The sequence below is a fragment of the Caloenas nicobarica genome, chromosome 9, assembly GCF_036013445.1.
Source record: "Caloenas nicobarica isolate bCalNic1 chromosome 9, bCalNic1.hap1, whole genome shotgun sequence".
NCBI classification, from domain to species: Eukaryota; Metazoa; Chordata; class Aves; order Columbiformes; family Columbidae; genus Caloenas; species Caloenas nicobarica.
In genome coordinates this window covers 17,574,457-17,587,240 of record NC_088253.1, presented here as the reverse complement: position 1 = coordinate 17,587,240, position 12,784 = coordinate 17,574,457, and the positions used below count along the sequence as shown (strand labels likewise).

The 12,784-nt window shown below is 42.8% G+C and overlaps 1 protein-coding gene across 2 annotated transcripts; it reads right to left on the bottom strand.

Moving 5' to 3' along the window:
- Positions 1–3,629: 3,629 nt before the first annotated feature.
- CMTR2 (cap methyltransferase 2) lies at positions 3,630–12,528 on the bottom strand. Of its 2 annotated transcripts, none has more exons than XM_065641208.1 (2): positions 12,451–12,528; positions 3,630–10,566 (listed from the first exon to the last, which is right to left on the bottom strand). In XM_065641208.1, exon 2 carries the CDS (start codon positions 10,545–10,547, stop codon positions 8,256–8,258), a length of 2,292 nt encoding a protein of 763 aa, XP_065497280.1. In that variant the 5' UTR covers positions 10,548–10,566; positions 12,451–12,528; the 3' UTR covers positions 3,630–8,255. The 2 variants fall into 2 exon arrangements, with proteins under 2 accessions (XP_065497280.1, XP_065497281.1); XM_065641209.1 differs by lacking the exon at positions 12,451–12,528 and adding an exon at positions 12,220–12,239.
- Between the last annotated feature and the right edge of the window lie 256 nt (positions 12,529–12,784).

Below are 12,784 nucleotides of genomic sequence, written 5' to 3'. Positions count from 1 at the left end.
TAAAGGAAATTATGATAATTAAGCTGCAGACTTGTGGATTTCCAAAGGACTACTTCACTTCACCACCATACCTCTAGGACAGTGCAGCAGTTATTAAAATTACAAGTTTCACCACATTTTATTAATTGCTAATTACTGCCTCATTACTTCCACTCATGCTCCCGAGGCTGCTGCTGTCACCATTTCCTTCAGGAAGCAGTTCAGGTCACTTCAAAACTGCAAAGAGTGATGCGATGAGTAAAGTCAGTTACAAAAACCTAAGTAGGTTTTCTCAGCCACTACATGTGCTCAGAACCAAACCTGTTCCAAGGTCTGTTACACATGCTAAGCACTTTTTACCAGATCACACTAAATATCCAGAGCTTTGAACAGGTTTCCAAGTCTAAAACCCATATTTAAGTACAGAACTATATTCATATAAATTCATGAACTTATACTACCTTGTTTCATAATGGAAACAAAGGCAATTTAGGTTTTATTCAGTGTCAGTGCTATTAGCTGCACATCTTAGATTTATAGATAAGTGCAGTTATGCCTAAATTTCATTAACACCCTGAAATCTATTAGTTTGTGACTTACAGCACTGACAGTTACTAACCACCCAACTTACTCTGGTATTCCACACAAAGTGCAAGCTCACCCTACTTGAGGACTGGGCTCTCCAGCATTTCCAGGGAGCAGAGGGAAGATTTTGAACCAGGTCTCCTTTCTCAATACATGAGCTGGATCCAGGTCCCTCTCAGTTCAGGCAAACACTCAACACCAGTTCCAAGAGATGCACCAGTCACTGTGTGTTCTTCAGATGCAACGGCAAGTCTCTGCTGCTGAACATCACCATTTCCACCAGCTGGGAATCCTATAGCCAGCCCAGCCCTAGGCACACTGATCCCAAACACATCCTGTGCTACTGACCCATTCCATGTAGAGAGCTCTATACGCTGTCTACACAGCATGTGGCGTGGTTTTCTCAAGGTCCATAGCTGGGTACCTTCTACTGGCATTGCTGCAGCAATGAAGGTGTGGAGACCCGGGTGCTCAGGTGGCCTGGAGAAGGCTCCAGTGAGACCTTCTTGCAGCCTTTCTGTACTTAAAAGGGGCTGATAAAATGGGGATAGACTTTTTAGCAGGGCCTGTTGCAATAGGACAAGGGGTGATGGTCCTAAACTAAAGGAGGGGAGATTCAGGCTGGATATGAAGAAATTCTTTACACCAAGGGTGGTGAAACACTGACCCAGGTTGCCCAGAGAGGTGGTGGATGCCCCATCCCTGGAGACATCCCAGGCCAGGCTGGACAGGGCTCTGAGCAACCTGAGCTGGGTGAAGATGTCCCTGCTCATGGCAGGGGTGGCACTGGGGGAGCTTTGAAGGTCCCTTCAACCCAAACTGTTCAAGGATTCCAGTGTCCCCAGCAGCAGCAGTCCTGCCCCAGACCCCCACTTCTCCACCAAACACTCGGCTGTTGGAAAGCATCGTTATTTGAGGGACCATGTAGTTATTCAGCAGCCACCTTGAAGTTGAGTTTAATTGTGACCCCAAGACAGGTTTTATGACATTTCAACTCAACAGCATTGAGTTGTGCTCTGTCATCAACCTGGAGCAGTCAACTGATAATAAAGCAAGTATTTAATCACCTTAACTCTCTAGAGATTTAAATTAAGACACTTCACTACCACAGATCCTTCAGTCCTCAGCCTGAGGTTTCATTACTGACTGGCTACTGGGTCATTGTTTTGAGGCACAGGTACCTGACAGCTTAGGACCTTGGGGTACCCCCACATGAGCTTTAATTTATATCAGGCTGCATTCATCTCAGCTATACAGATGATGATCTCTGGCTTCAGCAACAAATAAGATTTGAATATTGAACCACTTCTCCCTGCTGTCCCCCAATTTAGACAAATCAATTCACCAACAAGTGACAGTCACTCTTCCCTGCTATCCCCCAATTGAGACAAATCAATGCTTTAACAAGCAACAGTCATCTTCACTTAGTAAAGCACTATGAAGATGGGCTTTAATATATGTGTTCAAGTTTCCTATGGAGGAAAAATATTGTTTTAATAAAAAGGGCCACTAACTGTGGTGCACTAGTTCAAATATGACTTGTATTACAGGCAAAGTTTCATCTCCCAAATCTTGCTGGGGGATACCAAGGACCTGACACACCACAGTAAAAAAGAATTTGCTAAATATCTGTTCTGGCAGGGAGAAAGCTGATTTGCTTTGTGCTCAGTGATTTGGCTTTGCTTTCAACACCAACTACTTGAACTCAAAAACTGGCAGGCATGCTAGAATATTAAAATCTATCAAAATTCAAACAAGATTTATAATCAACATAATGTGTATAAATTGACTTTAAGGACTGAAGTCACATATGCAGTTTTGAAGATCTGTAACAGCAAAATGAAGACATCCACATTTTCCCTTTAATTTCTAAACTGCCATTTCACAGTTTTAGGCACTGTTTTTATACTGTTATATTGGGAATGCAAATATTTCATAAGACTGTTTGAGTTTGAATACATTTGAGCATTTACATTTTCCTATAATTCAGTAAAACCATATTAAACAATATTTCCACCAAAATCAACCTAACAAGCCTTCTAACATGCTCTTCCAACCCAGCCCCTCATTTCAAAGGTCATTCACTTCCAAACTCCTCACATCTCCTGAAGTACATTTTGACATTAACAGCCAATGATTAGTATTGAGCTTCAGGAAAATCAAGCGAGACAGCCCTGTCCTGCATTCCAGCATACATTCAACACCACTTCTAGTTTAGAGATTTCCCCAACAATTACCTATTAGCTATAATGAAATTAAGGTATCAAAATGATATTTCTTGTGTTATCTCATACTTTTAGGACATGGAATGGTTTTCCCCAGCTCCCTAATCTGGAGTTCACTTCCGAAGCAGAAAGGCAATGAAAAAAAGATCAGCATTAATAATTGCAATCAGAACTAGTTAGCAAGCAGTCTCAAGATATGCACAGCCAAGCCAAAGACAATCAGCTGGAACCCTCGTCAGTGCAGCAGAGCCAGCCCTGAGGAAATCAGGCACACAGCTTTTTCTCAATAATAACATTCAGTCAAGGCAAGGACTTGGAATGAAAACATTTGGATAAGAATTAATAATAGACTTTGCAGACAAAAGTGCAGTGTATAACAGCCTTGTCCTACCAGAGTGGCTGTCACAGCCAGGAGAAGCTGAAGATCATTAAGACAAAGTCCTTGCTGTAAAGTAGGTTCCAGCAACCACACAAAGGGACACAGATTGTAAAGCTTGGTGACAAGGCCAAGGGAACAGTGCAAGCCTCCTACACGCTGCTTTGACCACATTTGCGACTGAAGTCTCTCTTTGAACTGGTAAACTGCAAAGTTAAAGACAGTTAAAGTGAGAACCAAACACCACCTCCACTGAACAGGCTGCTCCAATGACCCTGTATCCTTCACTCATTAAAGATGGATCCAAACAGCAAGATGAGGGAACCGTGGCTCAGAAAAAATGAAATGTTAAACCTCCCCAGACTTCTTCCTACTGTGCTTCATTGGTTTGTTGCATGTTTGGTAAAGAAATATGTAAATAGAAACATTTTAAACTTAAAATAAAAGATTTTATTTTCCTGCAAATAACATTTATTTTCCTTTCCCCTTTTTTCATTATAAAAAATGGTCTTTTAACACTCATTTGCAGACCAAATGAAAATATGCAATAGCCATGTAAACCAACATCCCTTCATCTACTTAGAAAATACATACATCCCTCCAACCAAAAGCACACATGGATTAGTTACAAATCAAAAGCTTCATGGCTGTACAATCCTGCAGGTTTCCACACATGCAAACATGAACATACCCATGCGCACAAGCAAAGCAGCACACAACTGGTGAACTGTTTGTTCAGGTGGTTATGCCTCAACTTTTTTTTTTTTAAGAATTTTTAGCAAGGAAAGGCTAACAAACTCCATCAGCTGCATGTTACATTAGCCTCTCCTGGCTGGTAGAAGAGTTTCCTGCATTTAAATGTTTCCTGAAGGTCCTGCTTGTTTTAAGTGTCTACAGCCGCCGGCTAATTCTTTTAGCAAATTTCATTCTTAAGACTTGAAATCAGCTCGGGACCCATAAGGAGTCACAAGAGAGGGCTCGATGGCAATCCAAATTATTGCCTAAAGAGTAAGCAAAGAACAGCCACAGGCTGAGCGCTTTTCTGGCATAAACAGCTCCATTTGATCTTTCTGTCAAGTGACTGACACGCACAAAGAACTAAGGATACCAGCAGGGCATTCACAAAAATAGTTGCAGGAGCAAGATGGAGAAACCATTACCAGACTTTGGCAAGGAAATTCTCATCTCAGTCTTCACTCGCTAGAGTGCTAAAAAGGAGACTAATATTCAAAGGCTATAAGGTGAAATTTAGACACTCTTGTTTAAAACTGAGAAATGGGGACAAGTACGGATAAACACCACCATTTCATAGCATCCCACATGGTAAGACAAGTTACACAGGATTGCCCCCACTTCACCATTAAGAATCAAACTAACTGTAAATTAAAGGGACAACAAAAGATAGTTTTTAGGGACTGTAACAGAGGCTGAGGCTTCAACTTATTGGTCAACCCTTCCTTCCAGTGAACCAAGGATTCAATGTTGTTCTGCATCCTAAAGCACCCAGCTCAGTGGCCAGAAATCCAGGTGTGTTTTTCTTTTCTCTTGCTTTCTACACAGGCAATATTAATCCCTTTACCCTTAAGTACCAAGTTGTTTTTCTAATAGAATACAATTCTGTTACATATTTTACTTTTACAACCAGTAATTTGATAGATCCATCTTAAATTAAGACAAATACACACCAATTAGTACTGTTTTAATAGACTAACAGATTTCATACTATAAATCTCATTATGTTTGTAGAAATCAAATTGGAAAGCCAGTGGCAAGAAAACATACAATCTGTGCACATCCAAATGAATCTAAATACAATACAAAATCAGTAAAAATAGTAGCAAGTCTCTTAACTTTAATTGAATTCAACTTAAAAAAAAATCAGTATTTTCACTCACTGGAGTATCCAATAAATACAGCATTCGTGCAGCTGATTTCAAAACACGCTGCCTTAAAACAAAAGATCCAAAAGTTTCCAGAAAAAATAATGTAGTTCATAGCTAGTCAGTGGGCCTAGATATCGGTCCTGTATTGGAAACCTGCAACAGCAGGATTGTAAAACTACATTTACCTTAAGTTCATGTGAATCTCAATCACATCATCACCAACTTATTCTCCCCACACCCTCTATTTTCCCCCTGTGTGAAATGTGAAGCTCCCAATTCTGAAAACCAATACCCAGTTCATCTTCAAACAGGTTAAAAAAAACCAACTTAAAAGCAGCCAGGATACAAAACCACTACATCAAGTGTCAACCAAAATCAAATCAAAATGGCAAAAACCTGACAGCCTCAATGAAGGCAGGAGTCATCAGCCCCTCTCCACAAAGGTCAATACATTCTTCCCATGTATTCTTCCATATTCCGTAAGTCACAAAAGAAATTAGGTGTCACTTCTCTCAAAGAAATCTTTGGTCTAAAGACAGCTTGGACAATGCAGGATACTCATAATTAAAAGGACAAGTGTCACTCCTAACTTTGAAACCCCTGCCGTTAAAACAATGATAAATAATAATAAGAAAAAAATAAAACACCTCTCCAAACCACATCCTTTCTTTTTAACAGGCACAGCTGCTGTCAAAGCATTTCTCCCATCATTCCCCCATGTCTGCCAAAAACAACAAAAAGATCAAGATCAAATGGGGCATCAGGACCCACAGGACACTGGATTTCCTTCAGTTTAGAGACCTGGCTTTCCACAGGAGGGTGTGCACACATTTTGGGGGAGTACTTCCAAACAGATGGGTTATGTTTCCCCACCAGTTCAGCCTACTGTATCTTGAAGTAGACAGTCCTAACTGCCCCCAAAAGTTCTGTGACCATCTGCAAGATTTTCTCCTAAAAATTTATGAAAAAAGGAAGACTGTCTGATGGTATGGGGAATGTCAGGATAGGAGGAATCTCAAGTACATCTCCATAGGTCATTAGATGTATAGAACAGACCAAGGAAAGCTTGAAAAAATGGTCCTGTCACCTCAGGATTTTACTTCGCTATAAAATAATAATTTAAAAATATTAGACTAATGTTAGTAAGAAAACATTTAAGTACCTATTAGACAAGATGATTCTGGCTACTCATGCCTCCATGGCAGAATATCACAGTGTAAGCACAGCCACGCACATGAAATATCCCCCACACTGCTGCTTTATGAGATCTTTTCAAATGCTTCAGGTCAGTGGAAGTTCCAGAAGCATTCATCACCTCTGCAACAGTGGCAGGGGCATCAGGGTGTCTTTGGTGGACAATACCATTATCCTGCTTTTTGTTTCAGATAATGACTTCTACAGATGGTCTTCGATGCTGTCTCATCATTCATTCTTTTACAATATTTCTTCCCCCCTTATTTTGGTTTTCAGTATTTGTTTCAATCCCTCAGTGAAATTCATCTGTGGCCCTTCTGGCACTCTTGAGTTTACAGGTACAAAAGATTATTTACAGGAGAATCTCTTATTACATATATCTCCCAATCTGCAGCCTCTGTTCCCTTCTTCCCTGGTCAGAGAGGAAGCATGACTCAGCTCACCGCAAAAATGGCAAGTTCATTTAAATAAATTAAAACGGACAACGACCAATCCCAGAAGCTTTTGTTTAGGCAGCTTCTATTTATGTGCAACCGTAAAAAGCAAGAGTTTTTAGAAAATGTTATGAATTAGTCAGACCTGAGCCACTAACTCATTCACCTATGAAGTTCTTAAATAAAAAATGAACTGTTAAATGCATTAAACTCTGCCCCAATCAACGTAGCAAGAAAGCCTATTAAATGTGCAGCACCTCCAGACGAAATGGTTTTTCAGCAGTGCTTTTACTCCCTTACCAGTCATCAATTATCCTTCAAGCTCCCACATTACATAATTAGAAGTGCTTCCAGAAGGTGACTGGTAATTCATCAGGAGACTACATTTTCCTTTTTACTAACTCCACTCTTTCAACCCTTTTCTATGAGATTTTGCACCTATCAACAAAAAAGCCATTTTTTCTTTAAACATCATTTCTCCCTCTGAGCAGGTTTTTCCACATATACTACAAACTTAAAACTAAATGTTAACCTACACAAGTTAGGCCTCAAAACTTAGCTCTCAAAGGAGCAATATGGAAAATAAAATCTGACTCCCTTAAAGGAACAGCTAGTTACCAATTTCAGCATTTTCATCCTTAAGGGAACCAACTGAAATCTTAATCATACTTTCCTAAAGAACATTATCATGTATTTCTTCAGCTTAATGCTCCTCCAGTGGTACCCAGAGCATTTCTTGATACACAAGAACCGTGAATATTCATGTTTTTAGCCCCTCCCAAATTTGTAGTTCCTCATTAACAGTTGCTGCCATTGACAGATGTAAGTCTTCACTTGTACACAGGAGTCCCAAATAATTTTATGGACTCCTAAGCCATATAAAAATAAAGTTATAACAGCCCATTCATTGATGGGGGAGACAAAGCCACACAATAACATGTCAAAAACCATACACAGCTGGCTGCTCTTCAAACAAAATTAAAATCAAAGAGCATCTCTCCCTGGACATCTCTGCTACTGCTTACAGGCAGTCATTTCTAATCCAGCCTTTGTGAGACAGCTGCCTGCTCATGAGATACTCATCCCTCAAGTATTACATCAGGTTTGCACACTGCTGAGCGGTCTGGCCCAAACCTCACATTTCAGCTTCTACAAACCCTGAAAATGTAGGCAGGCAAGTCAAAACTCCCACATTTTGCTCCGTAGAAGAGGGCTAATGTCACACAACAGAATCCGCCATCATGTGGCCTGATGCAAGAGGCAGAGCTCACCGTAGCACCTCTCAGCATGAAGGCCACAGTTCTGGTCTACATGGTCCGCAAAGAAATTTGCTCTGAGTGCACCGGGACACTTCAGTCCCTGACAAGTCTCCCATGCCTGAGATCGAAGCCTCAGGTCAATCCAACAGGCCAATAGGGTGCATGTGGGATAGACAGCTCAAAGCATCCTCCCAACACTAAAAATGTCACACTAAGGTTTTACAGCAACATTACTTTCTCATTAACATTGTTTTTAACACCATCTATCTGCCTGTGACATAAGGTCTAACAGAAGCAACTTGCTCTATTCTAGAATTATTCTAAGGTGAAATATCACTAGTCATTTGCTGCTGCTTCGCTTGCACAATCAAGTGGAGCTGTCTCTTTGCAATGGCCGTGTTCAAATCCCACAGGAACTCCAACAGCTTGCCCTGGAGGAGAACCTCCATAGGCACAAACTGCAGAACTTGCTGGGGAGATTCCGTGTCTAGCAAAGAGCTCATTAGTTTATTCAGATGCTGCAGATATTCAACAGCTGGATTTGGGAGGCCTCGGTACCCAACGCACAGCAAAGCAGCACTCGTCCTTAGTGGCTCATGGGAGATGGGACAGGCAAACGTGATGTATCTAAAGCAGCAGTGCAGTATAAAGACCAGGCCAGCTGTGAAGCGTGTAAAACAAGAGAGGACAGGCAAAATCAACGCATCTCCCATTGTAAGCCGATTCAGAGAATGCAGAACACACTCCAAAAGCTGCTGCTGGTATTTTGGTTCTCCGTCATAAAGCAAAGAGGAGCTGAAAGTCAATAGTGTGGCTGAATCCAGGAGCTTTATTTCCATACTGGGTTGGCTTCCAGTATCACAGAGAGATGGCAAATCCACCACAAGGCACTTGAATCGGTCACTACACCTTTCATTTACAGCTTCCTGATGACACCTGGCAAGATCAGACACTTCTGCCAGTATCAGTTCCCCAGGGAGAACTTCACACGAGTGACAAGTCTGTAGCGTTCTTTTGCTTTTCAGCTTCCCCTCCACTAATTCATTCATAGCTTCATTAAGGTTTTCCAAGACTTGGCCATCACAAAATGGAGAACATTTTACCACTGGTAGTCTTTTTCCTTCCAAAATGTACCACAAGCTACACTCAAGCTTAGAAGACGATCCTTCCAAGATGCACATTTTACCAGCATTATTTAAACTATGTTCTTCAGCCCAGTGATTAAAATAGCCCTTTGCCACTTTATCATTCCATGTAAGTGTTTCCAGCATCTTCCTCTCATTGTATGTACCAAAATATTTATTTCTTTGCCCAAACCATTTTGCATTCATGCTGCAACCAGTCTGAGATTTCTTGACAAGCCAGTTATTTCTGGCAATGGGTTTCATGTGAAGTCTTTGCATGAAGAACTCTACTGCACAATCTCTTAACGTGTTCAGTTTCATCTGCTCTGCTTCTTCCATGCACTCAAAGAGATGTATGTTCTCAGAGATTGTCTCTACCTGGCACTTGTGGAAGAACATGCAACACTCCTCATGTATTTTAAGAAAAGATTCTGGTATTGCATGCTGGGGAAAGAGTGCTTTGTTGACCACTTCTGTTCCAAAGTTCTCTAGCATCTTAGAAAGCAGCAGATAAATGCTTTCTCTGCCCATATAACGAAGACAAATCACATAAGCCTCTGAGTTTCCAGCTTTGCTAGTGGCTGGCTTGAAAACATGGACCTCCTCAAAAGAGCAGTTTAGCAGAAAGAGCAGATTGGTAGAACAGTGTTCAAACAGCGTGAACATCTTCAAAACAAAGGATCCTCCAGGGCCCAGGATCATTAAAGCAGTGACTGTTTCACAGTAAAGAAGGGGTGAGACAAGAGCCTCCTGTTCCCCTGGATTTCCCTGGCAATCAAAGCTGCCATCAGCAGTTACCAAGTGAACTGTGGCCATATTACTTATGAAGTTCTGAAGTCCTGTTAGATGTTTCAATGTCATCACATCACCTGTGTTATCTGGGCCAAAGTACCACCAAGGCAATGTATTCGCTATGAGACGGTCATCCATGATCATCATAAGGGTGTCATTTGCTTCATGATACGGGTTTAGAGTATTAGCTACCCAGTTCCAGTCACAAGGGACCTGGTGGGATTTCAAGTAGTGATTGAGGCTGGCTATAAAAGCTCCAGGTGCTTCACAGAGGTGGACAGAATTCAGTTCTCCATCCCGAAGAGCTTCTTCGGGGAGAAGAGGAAAACTGCACAGGATCTCATGAAACTTGCACCAGGCCTGGGTGCACAGCTCAGCATTCACAGATTTCTTCACATGGGGAATTATTTTCCCCGCTTTATTGGTAAACGAGGTGTGCTGATGCCATTTATCCAGGTTCTTATCACTCAGCTGATTCTTCACATCATTCATTGAGTCCTTCAGAGCCAGAAGGGAGTTGAATTCCTTGTGATCACACATAAAAGCATCACTGGGATCTGGGAGCTGCCACTCATTCTCTGGCTTAGTGTAAGTAAACTTCTTTGCAAAGAGCTTCTCAATTTCAGAAATAATTTCAGGACTGAACTTTTCAAGGTTTGTAGTCTGGTTAACATAAGGCTTCTTACATTTGTTCATTCTTGGATTGATTCACAACCTGGACAACAGCAAGGCAGAAGAAACAATGTCACTCCAATCACAAGTATATAGAAATACGCAAAGCTTTTTTAAAAAAAAAAAATACAAGTTTCTTCTGCTTAACTTCTGTATTATAGAATGAGAGAGAAATACTTTACAGAATCACATACCAATGAGGAAAACAAATGAGGGTTGCCATGGATAAGGCTATTTGGAAATTAGGGGGTTCACAGGTTCCATCACCCTTCATTCATTACACAGAAAGAGTTGGCTGCTGCTTTGGCTCTTCACTTATCTCCGAATATTCTGCTGACTATATAGCTCTAAACACTTATACTTAAGTATCTTTCAGTCACAAAAGAACATACAAGCCATACAAATTAAACAAGTGGCCCAGAAATATTTCCATCTGATTATGGCAATATTAATCCATCTCCCTCAAAGTACAGGGAGTGGGGAGCCACAAGCAAAGGCAGCTTTGCAAGGGAGCACTCATAACAGCCAACCCTCACACCTCCTTCCACCAAACCCTGTGTGATGCCGGGAGAGCTCCCTTGCTGGCACCCTCAATAATATCCCCTTCGCCAATGGGACCCTGGTGATGGGTTTAACATCAGCTTGCAAGCAAAATCCCTTTCCTGCACTCAGCATTACAGCTCTGGCCACTGCAAATCCTTAAATCCAGCTTTCCCTCATGGAAAAACAGTGATAAATCTGAAGGGGGAAGAGACTTTCTTGCATCTGTGGTCAGTGCTAACTAGTGCTTGATATTAGAGAAGTAGTGCAGAGTGTTGTGTTCTGAGCGGATAAAGGCAGACTAACATGAGCATACTCAGCACAAAGCTGACCAGTCTGCTGTCCTCTGCTCCAGTGCCCAGCACGAAGCACACCAGGTAGAAGTTCGGCTCACTAACCAGAAATCAGCCAGCAATCCACCCAAAACTAAGGTGTTCATTTAAGAAAAATAATTCCATCAAAATTACCACAAGAGGCAGGAAATCCCTCAGCATTTTAACCATCCCATTCCCTCGGAAGCAAAATCCAATTATCTCAAGTGTTACAAAACAGTTTAGTGCAAAAAAATATTGGATTAAAACTGAAAGGGTTGAAAAACTTCAGAAGCAAACAGGACAAAGAACACCCAACCTCAACACTTCACTCTTCCCCTTGAAACACAGCTGTCTCCTCTCATAAGCATCAGCCCACTGAGAGGCACATGGTTAAGTACATACACGTGAAGTTTCATTTCCTCAATTTGACTATCTTTCAATAAACATATCTAGTTTAACTTTCCTTTATGCAGATGTACTTCAGTTTTAATCTAGTCCTTTCTCACAACATGTGCTGGGGAGAAGAGGAAAACTGAGGGAAACACAGGAAAGCACTGTGCCCTGTACTAGTTTCACTTCGTTTTAAATACTAACTATGAGCAATGGCCTTTTTATTACAGCCCACACCAGCAAATCCCTGAACAAGCTATCACTCAAAGCCTGACAAGGAAACAGGCAGTCACATGCTTTTTCTTTATTATTTCCAGTCCCCATAGGCCTGGTCTCGACTCGAGCCTGCTTAAGGGCTCTGGGCTCCTCCCCACCCCGCAGCCCCTCGCCCATTCCCGCACACCAGCTCCCGCTCGGACCGGCCCTACCCCGCAGCCAGCCCCGGCACACACCGGGGGCTCACAGGGCCTCGGCTTCCCGGGAAAACCCGCCCTGCCCTTCCCGCCCATCGCCATGGTACAGCCGCCCTCCCCCCCGGCTCCGCGCCATTGCGGCCCGGCCGCCTCCCTCCGCCCCGGCCCGTCGTAGAGCCGCGCCCGGCCGAGGCGTCTCCCAGCGCCGCCCGCTCACTACGCAAGGCCGCAGCTTCCGCGCGGCCTAGAGGAGCCCCCCCTCGCTCTTACCGGCGAACTGCGGCGGCGCGGCAGCAAGCGAGGCAGGCCCGGCCCCTTCGCTGAGCGGCCCGACCCGCAGCCGCGCCCCGGCCGCTCCCTTCCGCCCTGCCCAAAGGCGCCTCCCCCGCGCCAGCAAAGCTTCTACTTTTTTTTTTTTTTAATAAATATGGGACGGGCTTTAGGAGCAGGTTGAAACAGGGGGAGGCACGGAGCTCGACCCATCACTGTTATTCCTGGGAGAGGGTGCGAAGCATCGAGGTTTGCCCAAGCAAAGGCTGCTCGGGCAGGAGGGAGGTCACCCATTCGAGGCAGTTTCATTCACAGGAGCTAAAAAGCAGGATGC

Coding starts and splice junctions, on each gene's coding strand:
- CMTR2 (XM_065641208.1), bottom strand. CDS start 10,547: ATGAACAAATGTAAGAAGCCTTATGTTAACCAGACTACAAACCTTGAA.